At 38.4% G+C, this 24,035-nt stretch overlaps 1 protein-coding gene across 1 annotated transcript in view; it reads left to right on the forward strand.

Moving 5' to 3' along the window:
* The window catches only part of LOC145261143 (protein FAM135A-like), a 567,493-nt gene that overhangs the window by 400,861 nt on the left and 142,597 nt on the right, over positions 1-24,035 (forward strand). The window contains exons 6-7 of the mRNA XM_080119438.1: positions 13,384-13,425; positions 17,260-17,283. Coding sequence (XP_079975564.1) covers positions 13,384-13,425; positions 17,260-17,283 — 66 coding nt within the window. The remainder of the gene's footprint in view (positions 1-13,383; positions 13,426-17,259; positions 17,284-24,035) is intronic.

Genomic DNA, 24,035 nt, shown 5'->3' on the forward strand with positions numbered 1-24,035 from the left:
TGATGCAGACGTGCGCCGTGAGGTTTCTAGGCGTGGCTCGGACAAATATATTGCAAAAATCAAACATCCGAATGGACGCACCCTGGAATCGACTCGGGAGATCTGCGAGGGGTTTCGAGAACATTTCGAGGAGCGTTTTACGCAGCAGCCCGATCTTCCGGTCCTTGAGTTTAGCGACTATTTGGCCGACTCTCCCCGCCTCGAGGCGGCTAGAGCGGCTGGTTGCGAGGGCCGGGTGACGGAGCAGGAGGTCTTTACTGCGCTGAAGCAGGTCAGCTGTGACAGATCGCCAGGACTTGATGGTCTGCCATACGAACTGTACTTGAGGCTGTCGCCCATGTTTCTGCCTCTTCTGACGGATATGTTCAACCATTGGTTTGCTCAGGGATCCATCCCAGGGCAGGTGACCAAGGGAGTGATCACATTGCTGAAGAAAGGTGACGGGCATGGAGGGGAAGAGTTAGATGACTACAGGCCCATAACTCTGCTAAACACAGAGTTGAAGATTTTGGCCAAGGTCCTGTCGAATCGGCTGCAGGTTGTTATCGACGAGTTGGTTGAACCAGAACAGAACTACGCTGTGAAGGGGAGATCGATTCAGAACAACTTGCACCTGATCCGCATGATCCTAGAGGGGGGAATAGATGACGACACAGAAGCCGCGCTGATAAACTTAGATCAGTCCAAAGCTTTCGATAGGGTCGACCATCGTTTCCTGGCATCTGTCTTAGAGGCCGCCGGTTTTAAACCGGACTTTTGCAAGTGGATCTCCATAATGTATCGGCAGCCCATGGCTGTCGTGCAAGTGAACGGAAAGCGCTCGAAACCCTTTGTTATCTCTCGGTCGGTTCGTCAGGGTTGTCCGCTGTCGCCCCTGCTTTATGTCCTGGCTTTGGAGCCTCTTCTCCGCAAGCTGAGACATGGGGAGGCAAATTCGGCCCTGCGCGGAATGGCTCTGCCTGGCGGCTCAGCTGCCAAGGTATCCGCGTTCGCCGATGATGTCACGATCTTCGTGTCGGGCTCCAGAGACATTGAGGTCGTGTCGGAGGCACTCACACAGTACGAAAGAATTACAGGGGCCAAGATAAACCGCAACAAGTCGGTAGGACTGCGGTTGGGCGCATGGAGTGGCAACGCAAACCTCCCTGCGCCCTTCAGCTGGACAGATGGCCCGGTCCGGATCCTCGGCGTGTGGTTCGGACCGGGTCTCCAGCTTGACAAGAATTGGTTGGAGGTACGGTCAAAGGTGGAGGCTGCAGTCAGTTCGTGGCTTCCTAGGAAACTTTCCTTAAAGGGTAGAGCTGAGGCGTGCGCCACTTACGTCTTTCCTCTCATCCTTTACCGACTGGCCGTACTTCCCCTGCCTGCACAACACCTAAAAGCTCTCGTCGAACTCTTGTCCTCGCTCCTTTGGGACAGAGGAAGACACTGGGTGAGCAGACAGGTCTGTATTCAACGTCCGTGTGAGGGAGGCTTGGGAATGCCGGACTTGAAGTGTCATCGAGATGCTGAGAGACTGGCCTTCCTGAGCAACTATATGCAGGAGGACCAACCGTGGCACCCCGTGGTTACTGCCGCCTTCCCCGACCTCGTTCTCGACCCTTCCATCGAGAGCCGTCGCAGGCCGCGGGGAGAATCTGCCTACATGAAAGAGTGCCGAGCCGCGCTAAAACGACTACCAAGGTCCAGTGACCTTGTGACTGCTACCCGTAGGGAACTCCACAGGGATCTAGTGAGGGAGGCCGCTGACGACCCGCTATGCGCGCGTTTGGGGTGGCAGCAGAGTGAGATCCGCTCCGCGTGGAGCTGGGCGCCAGGTTCGAGTCATCTGAACAATTCGGAGTTCTCTCTGACCTGGCGATTGGCCCGAAATGCACTTCCACTCAACAACATACAATGCAGTTCTGGGTTTCTGGAGTCGCCCGATTGTCCCCGTTGTGGGACAACGGCTGTGGAAACTACGGATCACGCTTTCTTTGATTGCCGCGAACTCCGCCAGTACTGGTCGTATGTCAGTGGGGTGACGGCTCGCATCGATCCTGAGCATCCTCGCCCAATTACTGTATCCAATGTTGTGGACAACGTGAGGCCGCCGTGGGACCGGGAAAGACAAATGGTCTACGTTACGATTCTGGCCGTGGCGAGAATGGTGATTTGGACGTCGCGTCTGCAAGGTTGCCGGGGGGTGTTGTCTTTTTCTGATCAAGATCTGATCGCGTTCTTTAAACACCAACTACGGGTGAAGATCAGATGTGATAGAAGAAGGCTGCATCGCGCGGCATTTGACAGAAGATGGATACATGTGGCAAGTCTGTGTGTACGAAGAGGAGCCAAATTCGAATACGTGTTCCCCGCCTAGGTGTGGAACGCGCAGTTCTGTAAAGTTAAATTAAACAAGCAGTCTCTCAGCTAGCTGAGTGTGTGTTCCATCCCTCCCCGATTAGGAAGCCTCCAAGATCCCCATCCCCTCTTACCTGCAATTTTTGTTTTTCACCCCTTCCTCTAAATTTTACCCATCTTGGAGAAAAAGAAATACAAACTAACCTCCATCCCTTACCCACAAAATTTTCTTTTCTCCATTCACCCCCATCTAGAGGGCATCCCCACCTAGAGACTGACCCGCAGAAGCGAGGTTCCTTTTACAAACCTAGTGGAACGGGCAGTCTATCAACTAGACGGGGTTGGGAGGGTCCTACTAATCACCTTTTGTTTTTTCTTCCCCCTCCCTCGACACAAATGAATTATTGTTACCATTTTATTGTTATCTTTTTTGTTTTTACACGTCAATAAAAAATGTTTTAAAAATTGGGAGTTACTAGGACGTCCCCCAAGATGAAAGGGTGAATGCGGTATTATGGTGAAAGAAGATACTAGCTGGGAGAAACTTTTGACTTTGTTTAGTTCTGGAGCGACAAGGATGACCAACGACCCCCAAAATCCCCCCTTTTGAGTTGGCCATGTGCCTAAGTTTTTTGTTCACCGTTAATTTTACTGTATTTTTTTAACATGAATAAAAGATTTAATATCTCAAAGTGTAGTATCTGTTCTCTGATACATACACAGCGATAGGCAGTCGTGTTCTGGCGACACATTCTCGTGCCCGGAGAGCTTGTTGGGTAGCGTTCTGTCCGCACCCCCACTTTGTCTGTCTTTCTCTGCTCTCCCCCCTCCCCCACGGGGGGGGATCCGAGCTGATAATTTACGACCTTCCCGCGAGGGAGGGTCGGAAACACTTTCTCTCTTCCCTCCACTAACCTCCCACTCCCTCTCTCAGTTCTATCTCCCCTCTTGCCGCCTTTGGCGCCACTTCTTTTTGGCGCCAAAGTCGGCTCCCAATTTGGACGCCGACTCCACGTCACTCATTTTGGTGAATTATACAGAAGAGAGAGAGAGCTTTTTTCAAAAATGGACACCCCCAGCCCGGGGACCACCAATACAGATACCCCCAGCCAGGAGGCTACCACAAGAAAAACTGCTCCCCAAGAGGACGGCTCCCCAACAGGGGAAGCAAAAAGCAACGGGGCATACCGCCCGGACACGAAACCGAAGGACGCCCCCCAGAAGGGAGAAAACTCACCAGCAGCTCCCCAAGAGGGCGACTCCCCACAAAGGGGAGAAAAAACAATGTTGGACAGGGCATCCCGCTCTGACAACAAAAATCAAGAGGCAGTAGCCCCAAAGGACGATAAGAGAGACAGTGCTCCCCAGGAGGGCTACTGCCCCAAAAGGGGAGCAAATCAAGAAAACGAGGGGGCATACAGCCTAAACCTCCCCAAAACAAAAGGGGCAAAAGCTCCCAAGGACAATGCTCCCCAGGAGGCCGACTCCCCAAAAAGGGAAGTATTTCCTGGAAGAAGTATAGAGCAGGGAGAGTCGGTCCCAAAGGAAAGCGGAAAGGGAAATGCCCCTCAAAATAGCAACCCTTCCGCCAAGGAACAGCAAAAACAGTCCAACCTCACCAAAGATCCAACACCAACAAGAGGGTTGGCATGGGGGAAGACTGTAGAGAAGCAACTGTCCCCTCAAGAGTATAAAGACTTGTACTTGACCAAGTACAGACAATACATAGAGGGGGCAGAAATTAAACCAGTGCCAGGCGCTTGGGAGGCAATCGAAGACAGAGTGCTCTCCCTCATCATCTCGGATATGCCGGAAAACCGCCTCCTAGGGATGAAAAAGGAAGACATGGCAGGGCTCCTACATAAGCTAAATATCCCGGTATTATACCTGTACCAGAGGAGCTACGCCATGTGGGACATCCTCCTACCCACCAAGGAAGATGCAGAGAGACTCTCCCTCCAAGAAATAAAGCATGGGAGAGTCAAACTAACACCTGAATACCAGGGCAAGAGAAGGACTCGGGTGCAGGTATTTAATGTGCCAACCCAAATACCTGCGGAAGTATTAGGATGCCTCTTCAGCCAGTACGGTGAGGTAGAACAGGTGACCCCAATACGGTCAAAAACTGGGACTCACCTGGGCTGCTACACAATAGCAATGAGGCTGAAGAGGAAAGGTTTTCAGGCAATACCACCGCTGCTGACATACAAAGACGCCAGCATAACGGTAGTGGTGGAGGGCCGTCGTCCACACTGTTGGTTCTGCCAAAAGCAGGGCCACATGGCTAGGAGTTGCCCCCAAAGGGTAACCCCTAATCCAATAACCCAAAAGGCGGTCACATCCACTGAGACAACGCCCGCACCAAAACAGGCGGCAACAACCCCTGCAACTGCAGCACCAACCCCAGCTCCAAGGAAAACTCAAACCACCCAGGAGGCCAAGGGGGATGAATGGAGCACGGTAGTGAGACAAAAGCGGAAACACTTAATCCCTTCTGCCACCGTCCCACCACCAGCCCAAAAATCGAGGCAGGAGCCTCTGCAAATGCAGAAACAACAACAGCCACCGCAGCCAATGCCGCGGAAACAACTGCAGCAGCAACTACTGCAACAGCAAAATCAGCAAGTGCAGCAGAAGCAGCAGCAGCAACGACACCAGCGAGAGCAGCAACAACAAAAACAGCTGCAGCAGCAAATAGAGGAGCAGACACAACCAACGGTCCCCACACCAATCGAGACGGGGATCAAGCGGAGAAAAGACTGCTCCTCTGAGGATGAATCCGCAAGTGAGAGGGAGAGGAACTCAACCTCACCTCTCCCCGGTTCATTCGAAAGAATGAAAAAGAAAAACAAAAGAAGAAAAGAGGAAGAAAAGGTGGCCCCCACTCCCTGTGAACATACACCACCCCTAACAACAAAATCCACTTCCACCCCCAAACCACACACTGCAACAACACCAGACACCGCACCAACACCAGACACCGCACTAACACCAGACACCGCACCAACACGAGACACCACACCAACACCAGACACCGCACCAACACCAACACCAGACACCGCACCAACACCAAACACTGCACCAACACCAACACCAACACCAACACCAGGCACCACACAAACACCCGTCCCCACACCAAGGCAAACTGAGCCACTACCCCAAAAAGAAAATGAAAAGAATGAACCGAGGGAGAGGAGAGACTCCTCTGCCTCTTGCAGACCAAAGGTCCTTGCCCCTGAGGAACTATGTTATGTAGACCCTCTATCTGTGGCCACAGACATTTCCCATCGGCAGAGGAAAAACTTAAAACCTCTGCTCGATTACAAACAGATAGAGGGGAAAGATGTAAATATCCCCTCAAATTTCCCGGACGCCCCACTCCTAATAACCTTTGTCAGAACTCCAGAGGCCTGCAAGACCAACTTGTGGACAAGGCTGCAGGCCGCTGAAGGGGCGTTTCCGGGAATTGAACTGGTTAAAAAAAATGACCCTTCTCTTGATGAACTGTCAAAACAATGCAAGGGAAGGGTCCCAGTGTTGGTCCATCCGTCACTCTATAGGGCCCTTAAATTGACCTACCCTTTGGATGTCGGCGGCATTGTGAGAGAAGGTCAGGACATGAAAAACCTGACCACCTTGAGCATTGCACACAACGTCGGTGTCCTTTCCCCGGCTGACTTCGGAGCTGAGTGTAACACACCTTAAGGTAGGTACCATGGCTTTGAATTTGGCTAGTCTGAATGCGAGGGGCTTGAGATCATCGGGCCGGGCGGCTCGCCTCCGGCACGACCTCTTGTCCCTGGGAGTGGATGTCGCTGCGATTCAGGAGACGCATTTCGTTTCCTCTGTGGACTGTCAGGTGCTGGCCCGAGACTTTGAGGTTTTCTCAGCATATGGCAGCCCGCGGGGGAAGGGAGTTTCCGTGCTGGTTAAACGTACCCTGTCGGCGACGGTCGACGTTATCCATAGAGATGCAGTGGGTAGGCTGGTTGTGGCCGATGTTGCCGTAAAAGATTCTGTGTTTCGGGTGATTGCGGTTCATGCGCCCAGCACCGCTCGTGAGAGGGTCTCATTCTTCAGTCAGCTTGACGCGTTTGTAGATTGTCGGAAGCGGGTAGTGCTAATGGGGGATTGGAATTCCATCTTAGACCCCGACATAGATAAGGTAGGAGGCGGAGCTAGAGGATCGGAGAGGTGCGAGTCCAGCCTGGCTGATCTGATGGCTAGATGCGGTCTGGTCGACAGGTTTCGGGTCGAGCATCCAGGGCGGGAGATGTGGACGTGGACCAATAGTGTTTCCTCCTATCCAAATACTTATTTGGACAGGATGTTAGTTAGGAGAGGCGAAGTAGACTTCTTATCTTGTCCCACGTTCACTTGGCTAGGCCAGACGGACCATAAATTAGTTATGGCCCGGCTGAAGCTAGGAAATAGGCCTAAGTTAGCGGGGTACTGGAAGTTAAACACCTCCCTTCTGGAGAGACAAGACTTCCAAGATCAGTTAAGAGAATTGATTAAAAAGGCACTAGTGGGGGCGGTTACCGGGAGTAAGTGGTGGTTAGGTCTCAAAGCCAAGATCAGAAGCTTCTCTGTCAAGTATGCCCAGCGCCTCGCACTAGATAAGGCCAAGACGAAGAAGAAGCTAGAGCAGAAACTAGCCCAGGCTACCGGGGAGGGTGATAGGGTTAGTCAGGAACTAGCTAAGCAGGACCTTCTACGCGAGACTAGCGAGCGTTACGAAGGCCAAGTAGTTAGAGCTAGGCTTAGAAAGATAGGCAACGAAGCAGTCAATTCTGATGCAGACGTGCGCCGTGAGGTTTCTAGGCGTGGCTCGGACAAATATATTGCAAAAATCAAACATCCGAATGGACGCACCCTGGAATCGACTCGGGAGATCTGCGAGGGGTTTCGAGAACATTTCGAGGAGCGTTTTACGCAGCAGCCCGATCTTCCGGTCCTTGAGTTTAGCGACTATTTGGCCGACTCTCCCCGCCTCGAGGCGGCTAGAGCGGCTGGTTGCGAGGGCCGGGTGACGGAGCAGGAGGTCTTTACTGCGCTGAAGCAGGTCAGCTGTGACAGATCGCCAGGACTTGATGGTCTGCCATACGAACTGTACTTGAGGCTGTCGCCCATGTTTCTGCCTCTTCTGACGGATATGTTCAACCATTGGTTTGCTCAGGGATCCATCCCAGGGCAGGTGACCAAGGGAGTGATCACATTGCTGAAGAAAGGTGACGGGCATGGAGGGGAAGAGTTAGATGACTACAGGCCCATAACTCTGCTAAACACAGAGTTGAAGATTTTGGCCAAGGTCCTGTCGAATCGGCTGCAGGTTGTTATCGACGAGTTGGTTGAACCAGAACAGAACTACGCTGTGAAGGGGAGATCGATTCAGAACAACTTGCACCTGATCCGCATGATCCTAGAGGGGGGAATAGATGACGACACAGAAGCCGCGCTGATAAACTTAGATCAGTCCAAAGCTTTCGATAGGGTCGACCATCGTTTCCTGGCATCTGTCTTAGAGGCCGCCGGTTTTAAACCGGACTTTTGCAAGTGGATCTCCATAATGTATCGGCAGCCCATGGCTGTCGTGCAAGTGAACGGAAAGCGCTCGAAACCCTTTGTTATCTCTCGGTCGGTTCGTCAGGGTTGTCCGCTGTCGCCCCTGCTTTATGTCCTGGCTTTGGAGCCTCTTCTCCGCAAGCTGAGACATGGGGAGGCAAATTCGGCCCTGCGCGGAATGGCTCTGCCTGGCGGCTCAGCTGCCAAGGTATCCGCGTTCGCCGATGATGTCACGATCTTCGTGTCGGGCTCCAGAGACATTGAGGTCGTGTCGGAGGCACTCACACAGTACGAAAGAATTACAGGGGCCAAGATAAACCGCAACAAGTCGGTAGGACTGCGGTTGGGCGCATGGAGTGGCAACGCAAACCTCCCTGCGCCCTTCAGCTGGACAGATGGCCCGGTCCGGATCCTCGGCGTGTGGTTCGGACCGGGTCTCCAGCTTGACAAGAATTGGTTGGAGGTACGGTCAAAGGTGGAGGCTGCAGTCAGTTCGTGGCTTCCTAGGAAACTTTCCTTAAAGGGTAGAGCTGAGGCGTGCGCCACTTACGTCTTTCCTCTCATCCTTTACCGACTGGCCGTACTTCCCCTGCCTGCACAACACCTAAAAGCTCTCGTCGAACTCTTGTCCTCGCTCCTTTGGGACAGAGGAAGACACTGGGTGAGCAGACAGGTCTGTATTCAACGTCCGTGTGAGGGAGGCTTGGGAATGCCGGACTTGAAGTGTCATCGAGATGCTGAGAGACTGGCCTTCCTGAGCAACTATATGCAGGAGGACCAACCGTGGCACCCCGTGGTTACTGCCGCCTTCCCCGACCTCGTTCTCGACCCTTCCATCGAGAGCCGTCGCAGGCCGCGGGGAGAATCTGCCTACATGAAAGAGTGCCGAGCCGCGCTAAAACGACTACCAAGGTCCAGTGACCTTGTGACTGCTACCCGTAGGGAACTCCACAGGGATCTAGTGAGGGAGGCCGCTGACGACCCGCTATGCGCGCGTTTGGGGTGGCAGCAGAGTGAGATCCGCTCCGCGTGGAGCTGGGCGCCAGGTTCGAGTCATCTGAACAATTCGGAGTTCTCTCTGACCTGGCGATTGGCCCGAAATGCACTTCCACTCAACAACATACAATGCAGTTCTGGGTTTCTGGAGTCGCCCGATTGTCCCCGTTGTGGGACAACGGCTGTGGAAACTACGGATCACGCTTTCTTTGATTGCCGCGAACTCCGCCAGTACTGGTCGTATGTCAGTGGGGTGACGGCTCGCATCGATCCTGAGCATCCTCGCCCAATTACTGTATCCAATGTTGTGGACAACGTGAGGCCGCCGTGGGACCGGGAAAGACAAATGGTCTACGTTACGATTCTGGCCGTGGCGAGAATGGTGATTTGGACGTCGCGTCTGCAAGGTTGCCGGGGGGTGTTGTCTTTTTCTGATCAAGATCTGATCGCGTTCTTTAAACACCAACTACGGGTGAAGATCAGATGTGATAGAAGAAGGCTGCATCGCGCGGCATTTGACAGAAGATGGATACATGTGGCAAGTCTGTGTGTACGAAGAGGAGCCAAATTCGAATACGTGTTCCCCGCCTAGGTGTGGAACGCGCAGTTCTGTAAAGTTAAATTAAACAAGTAGTCTCTCAGCTAGCTGAGTGTGTGTTCCATCCCTCCCCGATTAGGAAGCCTCCAAGATCCCCATCCCCTCTTACCTGCAATTTTTGTTTTTTCACCCCTTCCTCTAAATTTTACCCATCTTGGAGAAAAAGAAATACAAACTAACCTCCATCCCTTACCCACAAAATTTTCTTTTCTCCATTCACCCCCATCTAGAGGGCATCCCCACCTAGAGACTGACCCGCAGAAGCGAGGTTCCTTTTACAAACCTAGTGGAACGGGCAGTCTATCAACTAGACGGGGTTGGGAGGGTCCTACTAATCACCTTTTGTTTTTTTCTTCCCCCTCCCTCGACACAAATGAATTATTGTTACCATTTTATTGTTATCTTTTTTGTTTTTACACGTCAATAAAAAATGTTTTAAAAATTGGGAGTTACTAGGACGTCCCCCAAGATGAAAGGGTGAATGCGGTATTATGGTGAAAGAAGATACTAGCTGGGAGAAACTTTTGACTTTGTTTAGTTCTGGAGCGACAAGGATGACCAACGACCCCCAAAATCCCCCCTTTTGAGTTGGCCATGTGCCTAAGTTTTTTGTTCACCGTTAATTTTACTGTATTTTTTTAACATGAATAAAAGATTTAATATCTCAAAGTGTAGTATCTGTTCCGGCCAGTCAATGGAGGGGAAACCCTCTATACTGGGACAATTATTATTTTTGGTAACCAGAGTGACCCCTTTTAGGGGAGCTGGTTTTTACCTCACATTAAAAACGGCCTTGTGCCTAATTTGCTCAGTGGGGGAGCAAATAAACACCATCTGTTCTTCAGATGCGGCACTTCCATTTCTTGTTCTCTTTCAGTGGAGGATAAAAAACGACCCTGGTGTCTAACTCTGTCCCGTGGGGAGGCATTGTAAATAGGTACATCAGATGGAACATTGTGAGAATAGTATCTTAGATGAGAATGGCAATGCGAAACCTCAAAATGAGTTATGTCATGAACTCAAACAAACTGAACATATATACAGAGAATCACTTGGAAACAATAGTTATCATAATAAATATTAATTTCTAGAAGATTTTCATTTATGTCAAATTTGATTGACACATCTAAATTTCCATTTAATTTTTCTTATTGATTTCAGATATCTGCTGCTTCAAATGAAATTAGGTTTATATGGTAATTTGTTCACTTTCCCTACAATCATAGAGACTTAACTATTAACTCCTGCCTTCTTAGAAAAGCGTAACAATATACAAAGTTAAGAACAACCAACATGATAGTAGAATAAAGAAAGAAATTGTTTGAATTAATAGGTTTCCTCATATACAGAATGTCAGATGCATACATGCCTATTAAAAAGCAACCCCATAAATCAAAATGCTATCAAAATTGTTTAGTTATATGTAGCAGTATTTCATCAAAACAAGTTTGATCAAACGAAGTATTTACTAATTTTCATTCTCTTTTTCTCTCACCCCTACCATCATCTCCATTTTTCATATTTTTATTTATGATATATAACATTGAAATATATCAGTATTAATTTTGATTTCAGATTTATTAATATCACTGTAGTATATATAGCATTGAATGGACGTATCCACTGAAAACAGATTGTTTAAATAAGATACTTTTTTCTTTTTTTCTGAAAATTTATTTTAAGACATTTTTATCTTAATGTTAATAATCTAATAATGAATATTTAATACTTTTCAGATTGTCTTTTCCATTCAGCTCTTTTGATTTAATCTTGTACAATTTGTATTACATGTACAATATCTGTATCTTTACTATTAATTTGTGCATGCCGGTCCCGTGTGTCTTACTGAAAATAACTAAATAATATTAATATGATGCTTTATATTTTTTGTTCATTCTTTGCCTGTTAATGTAAATGTGCATGTTAACATTTTTATAATTTATTATAATTCTACAGAAATTTCTTTACAGCTCATTATCAAGATCTGCTGCTGAAAATCAGTCTTAGTTTTATTTACCCAGCAATCATTTATGGAAATTAGACACAATTATGGATGGCCTAAATTACCTATAATTTTCTCCAGTTCTCCTGAAGACTAGCCTAGTCTAATAATACTAAACTGGTAGTATAAAATTAAGTTAAAGAACAAAATGTTAATATCAGATTCACAAAATGACCAAATAGATAAAACTGCTATTTTTAGTAATGACTCGTCACTTACAGAAAAAACCTTGCTCCACCAAAAAATCAAGCAATGTTTCGAAAATAGCATCCCCTCTTCATTATGAAACCTTCCTATACTCTTCTTGGAGATGGTAATAACTAAAGGAATGTTACTGTCTTGCAGGACTTGAATCAGTTTATGGTCTGTTTAGGAAAGATTATAGCTTATTAGAGCCTTCCATGAATAATAAACCTGATTTTCATAAATAAATGTGCAAGATATTTATCAGTAATGTTTTGTTCCATTTTTAGATTATTTCATTTTCTTTGTGTTAAAACTGTTTATTTTTATTTCACACCCTTATTTTTTAAACCAATAATTGTTTTAATTATAAATGATCTGGGAATTTGTATTCACAGAAAATATTCTTAATAGTAAGTATACTTGAAAAGAAAGAAAACGTTTCAGAGTTTGTTTTATTTATATAACTTAACTAGTGCAATTGGTGACTCCATTTTCAAGATTTTAGTTTCTCTCTAAAATAATCAAAATTTAATTTGTTGTCTATTCTTTGGCCAAATATTTTTGAAATTAAGTGTAAAGATAGTTCTACAAGTGCAATTGTTTATCCTGGCTGATTTACAATGGAGTTTTGATTGGTTAACTTAATCATGTGATATAAAAGAGATTTGAAAATTAAATTGAAATTCATTTACTGCCAGAATTTTATTACATACACGAATGTGATTAATGAAGATCTAAATAAATCCATTCAGTTGCTAAAGATTAAGTTTATATTACATTTTCTCGAAAAAAGAAAATTAAGGCTATTCTGTGAAAACTCCAAATCTTTTAACCAAATTAAGACCAGAATGCTAAAAATGATGCCACTTCAGATGCCTAAGCTCCCTGTAACTACCCCAAAAACCCAGCATTCAATAGCTATGTCAAAAGAGTAATAACCAAGAGTTTTGAATGTAGGTATTTCAGGGCAACTACGAAATTACTAATGCAGACAAAATGGTGGACATTATTCAGATGCTCTGATCTTGATTTAAGCTCACAAATCCATAAACATCATTATCTGTAATACTTGTTTTGTATTAATTATTAAAAATTATATCACAATGATATTTTATTCAATAAGGAATAAGATTTTATTTATAAACTTTGTATAAAATATTTTTCAACTCTGTTATATCATTAAACCCTAACCCGACCTATTTTTTCTTTAATAGAGAGATAAGTCTCAAAAATTGAACATATATTAAAAATTAAACTGGAAAATATACTTCAAAACTGTAAAATAGTTTTTTTCAAAATCCTCAAATTTTGAATCTGATTTTAACCCTGTCAAGAACAAAACTCTAAGATGAAAAACTTGTAGCTGCTTGGGGGAAGAAAAAAAAATCAGAAGTTGTGCCAGAAGAGTAATAACAGAAATGTTTAAATCCAGATTATTCAAGAGGTAGATATGGGTGCTTCAGATTATTATGGCATACTGGTCTTATTAAAGCTAAACTTTCAGTTCTATAAACAGATATTGAGTAATTTTTATTTGTTTTTAAAAGGCAAACTTTGATGTCAAAAGTGCACTAAATGAGCTAAAAACTTTAAAGCATTGATTATTAGTGAAGGTTTACTCTCTCTTTGTGAACCACAAGACATAATCTTCCAACCATATGCTCATTTTTGGTGTCCCATAACTCTCTTTTTGTAGAAGATTTTTGGCGTACAAACAAATTAAAGGGAAAAAAAGAAGGTATGTCTGATTTTTATCAGGTGAGCGCTGTTAATTCTAACAATATGTTAAATCATGACTTTGAGATTAAGCATTAACCCAGCCGATATTGCTTAGGCGTTTTAATCTGTTCTTTGTATTCGTTATCCCATTAATATAACATGTTGGTGTGTCTAGGTTTCTGTCTTTATTAAGTGAATAGACGATAAAAAAAAAAAAAAAAAAATGAAAACTATCATATCTTGGGATTTTTATGCCAATGGAGATCATTTTTATTCTAGGACCATATACATTAATACATATATATGAGAGAGAGGTTGAATGCAAAATGCGATGTATCCAATTTGTTAAACTTGAGTCCTTAAGAAGTAAAGGGACGAATATATTGAATCTAGACTTCAACTAAACGTTGTGCAGAACAGGAAATTTTGTTGATACGCTCACATTGAAAGAATGGATTGGGTCAATAGTTGTATGGTGTGTGTGTTGTGTAAAAGTGAAATCTGGTCAGTGAAATTTGAGCATATGTGTTCCATTGAGAGAAATATTTTGAGAATGATATGATGGATATGTAATGTGAGTCTTAAAGTTGCCGATTGTTATATGTTTGATCTATGTTTTCTTTCCCTTTGCAAAACGCAATCATGTTCTTCAATGTCAAAAACAAAATCAACAATTTACCTCTAAATTTTCTCTGCAAAGATAAATTTGGTTCTGGTCAACGTTGGAAAATGCTGATGTGTTATAAATCTGAAGACCATTTTATATGAACTTCAGAATAAAGAAAAAAGAAAATGAAGAAAACAAATATACAGTATAAATTTTGAAGAAACGGATTATTTTATGTCTTTTGCTAACATCAAAACGGCTAATGTTTGGTTAATATCTAGCACGAATGTGTTAAATATTTTTCAAACATTTTTCTTTATATTGCATTATATTAAATTTATATTACATGATTTAAAAGTTTCAGTTAATTTTCTGATTTGATTGGGAATGAAATATCTCAGAAAATTTTTGGAAAAATATGATGATTATCGAAATATAATTGTAATATTTTTTCCGTTGAATAATTAAATTCTTTTTAAGGAAATATGTTCAAATTTATTCATTTGTAAATTCATAAGCTTTTATTTTTGCCTTACATTTTTTCAGTGCAAAAATTATTAACCGACAAAATGCATGCATCAAGTTCAACTAATCTTTTATTCAAGCTTATTTTTGTATTGTTTAATTTGAAGCACATTTGAAAATAGCTTAACTTTGTAAGCATAAGTGCATTTTATATTGTTTTTCAATAAAGGTAAGTTGTATTGATGTGCTTATGAAATAGCTGAAATATATAAAAAAAATTAAAATGTGTTTCGTAGCTTATTATTACTTGTGAATTAATTACTCAGCATTGTCAGGTAGCACACTTTTACTTAGAAAAATGCGATTTATTGGCTTATTTTTGTCTGTGGTACTTGTGAACAAATTCTTCGTTCACCAATGTGATACTCCCAAATGGGGAGCAACATATATATTTTTTAAATTAAATTATCCACAGACATGCATTTTGAACCTAGCAAGATTTGAAATCAGGACAACAGGCTTTCAATTTTGGGGTCCTGGTTTTGAATCTCGCTAGGTTCAGCCACACTGATGAGTCATCAACGGCAAAACATGTCTCCATGGGTAATTTAATTTTATACATACATACATACATACATACATACATACATATATGTGTGTGTGTATTAGCAGCATCAGTTATTAAATGGGATTCAAATATTCATGATAGTTTTAAGTCAAAGAAAATTTATTAAAGTTGGGCATGTTTATATTTTTAAATATTTCTATCTATAGGATTAATTGCTTACCTAACAAGCCAATCATTATGAATTTTGAAACACAATTGCTAATCATAAGGGTAGGTAATATTTAGTTTAATTTAGTTTTATGCAAGGGGGAAAATTCAGATCCCTTCAAATTTTGTGAAATTTTAACGGTAGGGATTAGACATCAATAAATATTCCCCAAATTTGAATTTTTTTTTGGGGGGGGGGGGTATTTTAAAGGGTTTTTAGAAGGCATAATATAGGCACAACCTCCCATTTGAAAATTCAAATATTTCAGATTTGAATTAAATTTGATATGTAGTCATTAGACATTAAATAAGCAAGATTCCCTGAATTTTCATTTCTTAAGACCCTTTAAACTTATGCCTTAAATTTTAGACATTTTCTAGAATCATTTAACACAAAATTAAACAAACTTTAGTATTGTTATATTTTAATATTAATTTTCCTAAGAGAACATGAGTGATGGAAAATTGTTCTAAGTGGAGGATTAATTTAATCCATCCTGCGACAGGTATTCTAATATATGACCTTTCCTTGTATAGTATTAAAATATTTTGTACTTTTTAAACCTCCTGAACCTTTAATTTGTTGTTTTGTATCTTAACAAAATTTATGAATTTTAGCTCCAAAAATATAAGTAACTATAGCAATATTAAAATTGTCATTTTTGAATATTATCATGTAAATCATTAAAACAAGAATTGTGAATAAATTAAAATTAGGTTCTTTGATACAACAGTGGCACAATGTTTTCTTTTAGATTTAGACCCTTTAAGCATACATTCAAGCATGAAATTACAGCTTGGCAGTTTAAGAGCTTCAAAACTACTTTCAAATTTTGAAGTACAATTTATGTGAACTCAAGTTAGCCATTTGTAAATCTATTAATAATACATTTATGAATTTTTGAGATAAGGATTAATTATACATATTATTTTGATTCTTTGGACTACTGTTCTCATTTTGAGCATTATTTTCACATTTCGGTTGATGTAACTTTGGCCCTTCTTCAAGTGTGTCTTGTCAAATTCTGGAATCTATCCACTATGTTATGGATCTTTAGGATAGCATAATAGTTCAATCAAAATGTGCCTAAACCTTCTAACAAATTGCTAACAAAGGTTTTTAACTTGTATATTCATGCCCAATATCTAAGTTAAAAACCTTTGTTAGCAATTTATTTAAGGTTCAGCCCAAAACTCAGCTAGATTGACTGGACTATAGTGGATGGAGTACTTGGTAAAATTGAGTTGTTAAGTTTACATTCTTATAGAGGTTGAAGATTAAATCCTCAGTATGATACTCAGAATATAATTGCAAATTACTTAGAACTTTTACTAGTCATGGCTAATGGAATGAGAGCGTGCTACCCTAGTGAATTAAATAAAGGGTTCCATTCAAAATTCTGTGCAGATTCCTGAGTATGACAAAGATTTCTAAGTTCAACAAGAGACACTTAAAGAAAGTTGGAGGTTACATTGACCAAAATTTTATGATAATAACACTTAAGATGAGAACAGTAGTCAAAAAATCCAAATAATACAATTGATAATAGATTAAAATGACTGATTTGAATTTCAAAGTTTGAAAGCAATTTTGAAGCCTCTAAATTCCTTAATAGAATAAAATTTCTTGCCTGAATTAAAATTTCAAAGGGCAAGGATTATGGTTTATTTGTGCTCTTAACCCAAAAGAAAGTATTGTGTCACTTTTCTCAAAGAAGCTAAATTAAATAAAAGCATTTATTTTATCATGCACCCATATTCTGTCAAATAATCTAATTTTCTGTCCATATTTTGAATATTTATCTTGTAAACACTTAACATAAAATCGTGAATAAATAAAATTCTAATTTTGTGAATATTCATTCCTTAAAATTTAACTTTAGAATTTTTAAAAAGAAAAAAAATTTCAATTATTTATATTTTGCCTTTTTAAAGTTCTTTTTGATTTTATTGTTTATTTATTTATTTTGATTATTTTATTAAATAAATTATTTTGTTTCTTCCAGTCGTCGTCCCTTTCAATCTCTTCGGTAAGATTAGAATCAAGGCCTTTCTGCTTTTTTTTTTCTTACTTACAAAATGTCTTTGAAAAATATCTTTCAAAAACCGTTTTAGCTTTTAACATTGTTATACTTTGCATCACAGGTTGCGAAACATGAATATTGATTGAAATTTGGTCAATTTTAAATGCTATTTATTAGATGAATAATCTCAGAGTCCTGGAAAGAAAATAAATTTAAACTGTTTTTTTGTTTGTTTGTTTTAAAGAAATGCTGGAAAAATATATGTGCAAAAAAGAAAGAAATTAATGCCTTTCTGAGACACTGAAAAGAAAAAAAAACATTTTAAATTTGTTTCATCCCACTTGAAAAATTATTTTAAAAATAAATTATTGACCCTTTAGTCTAAACCAATGTACATTGAAAAAAAAACCCCTGTTATTTCAAGTTAAAAATACTTAGGAATAATTTGACTTTTCTTCAGATTGCTGAGCACAATTCAATACAAATTGGACAAAATTAATGCAAAAATAAAATCTTTTTTCATTTGTGTTTAAATATATGCTTAGTTAAAAGCAAAATTAACTAACTGAATTCAAGGACAAAGACTTAACACTTTTATCCAGTTATGGCTGGCAGAAAGAGAACAATCTATCTCTGTGCAGTAAATAAAGAGTTCAGATTAATATCACTAATTACTTATGTCTTGTCAGCATATGTTATTATATATGCTTGCATGTTTTCAAATGGACTCCCTTTGCTATTACCCTTGCTCTTTGAGCCATTTGATATCATATCCATTTTCAATACTCTCACGGTCTAAGGAATTTTAAACCTGAGGGGGTGAGTAAATTAACTTCTGCTAACTCTGTTTCATTTCCCGTTATTCTCAACTAAATTATATACTAGAGGATCTATCTGTTCAGTATCTAATAGGTTGAATGTTACATTGACTAAAACATTCTGAAAATAACAAGAGAATAGTCGTCGGAATAATCCAAATTATCGAACCGTCCCTCAAAAGTGATACTTGGTAATAACTATTGTAGATTCAAAAGATTCATTGGATGTAATAATTAGATTATTATTTTATTTTCTTTAATTTAAAATTTTTTTTATTAGAACCTGCACAAAGAAGCCCCGCAATCTGAAGATTGGCTAATTATTTTTATATTATTCCATGAATATTTAAAAATATCATGTTTTAATACCATGAAGTCTTTAATATCTTTTTTAATTTAAAACTCATTAAGATATTTTAAATAAATAGGTACTGTATTTTCCAGTATATAACCAATACAAGTAAAAATCGATGTTCAATATACAAATCTATTCATATTACATCTAACACATTGTTTTGAAGGAACTGGTGATAACTATTTTTTCCTATTTGTCTAATATTGTTAGGTTATACTGATGTAAATTTTAAATAGTAATTCTTCAAAAATAAATTCAGTACCTATGCAGAATAATGACTGTGCTATCATAATTCTTCAAGCAGTTAATGTAAAATGACAGACGGTGCCAAACATTAGTTTTGTAATCTTTTTATTGTCAATGAAAAATATATAATTTCTGTTATTACAAAGATAATTCAATGATTTTTTTTTTTAAGAAAAAATACAATAATTATTTATCGGATAATTTTTACAAAACTTTCAGAAAATAAAAATTCCAATCAAGAAAAAACTCATTGCCAAGTAATTTTATGAATCAATATTTATTTTTATGAACAACTGAGATTGTTTTGATTTTTTTTCTTTTGTTCAAATCAAGAAAACATTTTCTTGTAATAACCAATGATAATAAATAAAAATCCTTAAATGATGTTAGCTGCTGCGATTTCATTGGCTCAGTATTTTAGCACTGTTCAGCGTTTTATGTAAACTGTCTGGAAAAGTCTGATAATAGCATTATCTATATTCTGAATAAGTACTGTAATTTCATTAAGTTTGAACAAAAATGTACACAAAAAACTAAAATCTATTATGATAATTATTAAATTTTTCAGAAATTTCATTCCTATATATATATATATATATATATATATATATATATATATATATATATATATATATATATATATATATATACACTTAAAAAAAAAGAATCATCTCCTGTCAATAGAATGATTCACAATTTATCTTATTTTAAGATTTCTTCTAGCAATCACCACTATATTTTGTGAACAGAATACAATACAGCAATTGAAAAAGTCCTGAAACACCATGTACTAATTAAAATAGTATTTTAGATTTGGAAAAAAATGCAAATTTTCTAGATGGTAAGACAAAAACACTGTCACCATTTGGGTGCTTGTATCACAAAGTAATGTTGTTAATGTATTATATATTGTGATAGCGTTGGAGAGGATGTAGACAAGATGAAATGTGTGATCAAGTGCAAAATTGGCAGACATAGGAACACATAAACGGAAGAAAGGACATGGAAGTATCATTTAGCATACAGGATATTTGTTTGGAAAAGTAAAACCCATGTGTTAAAAATGTGAGCTCTTACAAATAGCCAATAATAGACACCCTCCTTTCTCTCTCTCTTTCTTTCTTTCTCTCTATTCATTCCTTAATAATATACCTGAGTGTAAGTACAAATTATTTTATATTTATTATTGGTAATTTGACAATGATCTAGCCAGAGAGACACCTCTAAAGAATCGCTTTGAGCAGATCCAATAAACTGGTTGGAATAAGTTTTCAGCTCTTTGTCTGATGAGAACATCTTTATAATCATTGTTATATCAACAAAAGTTTTTTTTTCATATTTATATACTAGCTGTATATACTCGGCATTGCCTGGTCGAAACATATTGCCTATTACAAAAAGTGATTTCTGGAAGCATAAAACACATCTATCTTGGTCTATGAAAATCAAACATTAACTCTCATAGCTTAAAGGGGAAATAACTCTCATAGCTTAAATAAACTTACATGCAACTGTTCAACTATTAATAATGAAAATTAAATTAAATAAATAGAATAATTAAAACGATTAAATAAATAGAACAATTAAAACGATTCTATTATTAAAAAGCATTAATAACATAGATCTAATTAATGAAAGTTTTTTTAATGTAATATGCAAATGAAGTTAATCATTGAATGGAGATTTATTTTGAATAAATAGCATATATAAAAATTATGCTGGAATAAAAATATATACGAGTCCGTTTTCAGTATAAAAATTAATTTGTAAATCGGTGTACGTTTTGTGTATATTAATCAAATTGTGACCAAACAGACAGGAATACAACTTATAATAGTTAATGCCTCCATTTATATAGGAAAAGGGTTGTGTGGTCTCATTCCAATATCAGGCATACAATAAAATATAATATTCATGTTAGATTTAGCAATTTTAAATTTTTATTTGCACTTCTTTTTTTTTTTTTTTTACCTCTCAAAGCTGTTATATGCAATGTTAAGTTGAAAAGTCAGTGCACTTTGACCTATAAAAAGTGTATGTGCAGTCCAGTTGGCATTCCTCAGTAGTGTTGCCTCATGTGATTAGCAATAAAGTATCCTCTTCTCAAAGAAAAGGTAAAGCCTGGGAGAGTGAACCTCTTCAGACCAGTAACAAGTGTCGCTGGCAAATTGTTGAGAATGTATCCCTAACTGGTATGAATACCAAATTAGTTGATACTTATTTCAATGCAACTGAAATATGGAAAGAAGTGGAAAACTGTAATGTGATAACGTAAAGAAGAAGTTAATCTAGTTTGTTTGAAGTATTGTTTAGTATGTGTATAAAGGAAATTTAAATTTATAGAAGGCAACAAAATGCAAAGGTGTATACAATAATATGCATGTTTGAAAGTAAAACAAATGTTTGATGAAGGAAAGATTTATCGAAATATAACAATACCAAACCTCCATCTAACCATGCTGATGCAAGTAAGAATGCAATACATGTAAAATAGAAAAGATATATATTGTATTAATGAATGTGAATCTGCTTATCTTATTCCATCATTATATCTTGATTCACTTCAGTAAGTCTCTATTTGTTACACCTCTTCATTGTATTGCATCCTATAAATTTAAATTCCCTTTGTATATGAACTAGCGGGGGGTATCCGGCGTTGCCCGGGTGTTTGGAGGTGTGTGTGCTGGGGTGGGGGGTGTTAATCAAAACATAATAATAAGCAAAGTAAATATTTAAAAAAAAACACAAAAAAAACTAACATAAGGCAAACGAACAATGTTAAATGTAAAAATGGGAAAAACAAAAAAGGAAACAGAAAAACGAACGTTAAAACTTCTTTAAAAAATCTGAAAAATAAAAACCAAAAAAAAAAAAAAAAAACTGGCTTAAATAACCGTTTCAATATTAAAATTTTAAAAATCGAAAAAAAAAAGACATCTCACACCACGATTCGAACCCAAAACCTTTAGATAATGAGGCCGCACTCTAAGCAACTGAGCTAAGATGACGTCGCTGAAATTGTGTCGCTTTTTCAAATATTTAAAGTAAATCATGTTCTGATATCATATGACGCATGCGTAGAACCGAACTCGTCATGAGAGGACAGTTTTTGCTTTCCCCCACCCCCCGTAGAAAACTGCTGATTTTAAGGTGAAGAAATTAATGTTTTTGGCCAATTTTTCGATATTTGGCAGGCAAAGGTTGGAAGTTTAAAATGATACCAATCTCGTAAAAATCCGTGACTCCTGTCGAAAGTTTTTGCGAGACATACAAACACACACACACACATACATACATACATACAAACATACACACATTTTCGCTTTTATATAGATAGAAGATATTACAATTTTTTTTTTCATTTTAAATAATCATGCTTATGTTAAAAAAACTACAGGAAAAAATTATCATCAGATAACACATGTATAATCAACAAACCCTTTTAAAATAATTAAAATTTGCATATAATCTGTGGTTATATATTGAAAACTATAGTAAGTTTTATGACTAAAATAAACAAACTCGGGATTTGTTTAACTCTTTCATTTTCTTACTCAGAATGTATTCGTTTCATGCTGTTTATTTTTATCGAAATAAATGAATCCGCTTTAATTTTTCTAACTGTATTTTATGTGACTAATTCCTTTCTGAACATGTACTTTGCGACTCGGTTTCCGAAAAAAAAAAATGATAAAAGACTAAATTTGTAATCTCTTTAAATTTTTAACACTTTGGTTGTTCAGTCATGATAATTTTTATATGCACAGATTCATCCACTTTCATGATAATATTGATGTAAAAAGAAAAGGTATCAATCTATAATGATCAAATGAGTTTGTATTTATATTTTATGTCCTGACTATCTTATATATATATATTATTCCTTAATTGGAATTCAATTTTGAGATGAGCATTATATATATTAATTTACTTTTATTTTAGACTATTATTCTCATCTTTATTAGTTCTTGTTTTTCATCTTTATTGGTTGTTGTTTTTCACAACGTTTCGTCCAACTATTCCTCCTGCCTTCGTCAGGTGGTAACCGCAACGGATAGGAACTTCGAATCTCCTAACTACATTCTCAACAATCACTGCCATCCGTAGTTGTCGTCTCACCACGTTTTTGGCCAACTAAACCTCTGCCACGCTTTGGGTAGGATTGAAACTGCTATCTTCAGACAATGTCCATCTGGAACCAAATGGACAATCTCTTGAGATTTACCATTTTTTAAAAGTTTAAAATATGAATAAATAATAAATGTTTTTATTTAATGGATACTATACACTAGTTTGATCTTCCATCTTTATCCTTAGTTTCATTGACTTGCTGAAAACCCAACCCATGGGATTAAAGATATTAAATGTGATTGATTTATCAGCAAATGATTTGATATTGATCACATTTGGTATCTTTAACCCTGAAAGCTGTGCGAATGCAAAGGTACTGATCAAACTAATGTATAGAGTCCGTTGAATAAAAAATATCTACAAGTAATTGAGTACTGTCCATAGTTCTCCTGTAACACTGAATTTTTCTGTCTCTCTCTCATATATACAATCAGAATATGAATGTTATCAAAATGTTCAATATTCTAGAAAAGGCGTTAATATACAAATAATTTTGAAAGATGAAGAATAAAAATTTACATTATTGTTAAATGTTCAGAACAGGGAATATAATAAGTTTTATTTTTTTATTCTATGAAGTTTTGAAAATTTATACTTTTTTCTTCAGAGGCAAAGTAGAATAAAAGCAACATAGTAGTTAGTATAAAAATAGAAACTTTAAAATTATGGTTATAAACAGAGATCAAAGGACCGGGAAAGAGGGTAAAGTTCATAATGAGCACATTTAATTTGAAGATAAAATCTGATCAAAATTAAATTAATCTATAGTTAGAAATGTGTAAAAGGCAAAGTTCAAAGTCTGTAAAAATATGGCCTAGAAGATCTTAGAGGGCATAATTATAGAACAGGTGAAATTTGCCATGTCTCAAATGCTTTCAATGGTAGAATGGAAATGGAGATGAATTAAAATTGTTGTCATGAGAAATGGGGTATTTGTTAAAAGGTAGGAAGTAGAAATCAAAATGGAGTTAAAAAAAGAGGTGAAAACAAATAAAATTAAAAATAGAATGAATACAATATGCATATAATAAAATGCCTATATTGAAAAAGATATAAAGACATTCGTCGTTTTTTTTATTTTATTTTATTATTTTTTTTATTAAGTGATATTTCAGGGTTATGAATCTTAATTCTTCATATCTATTTTCAGAATATTTGATCTGGCATATAATAATTTCACATTTCGAAATGATTAGCAGATTGATTAA

The sequence above is a fragment of the Euprymna scolopes genome, chromosome 3 (assembly GCF_053919585.1).
Source record: "Euprymna scolopes isolate OS-2025 chromosome 3, ASM5391958v1, whole genome shotgun sequence".
NCBI lineage: Eukaryota > Metazoa > Mollusca > Cephalopoda > Sepiida > Sepiolidae > Euprymna > Euprymna scolopes.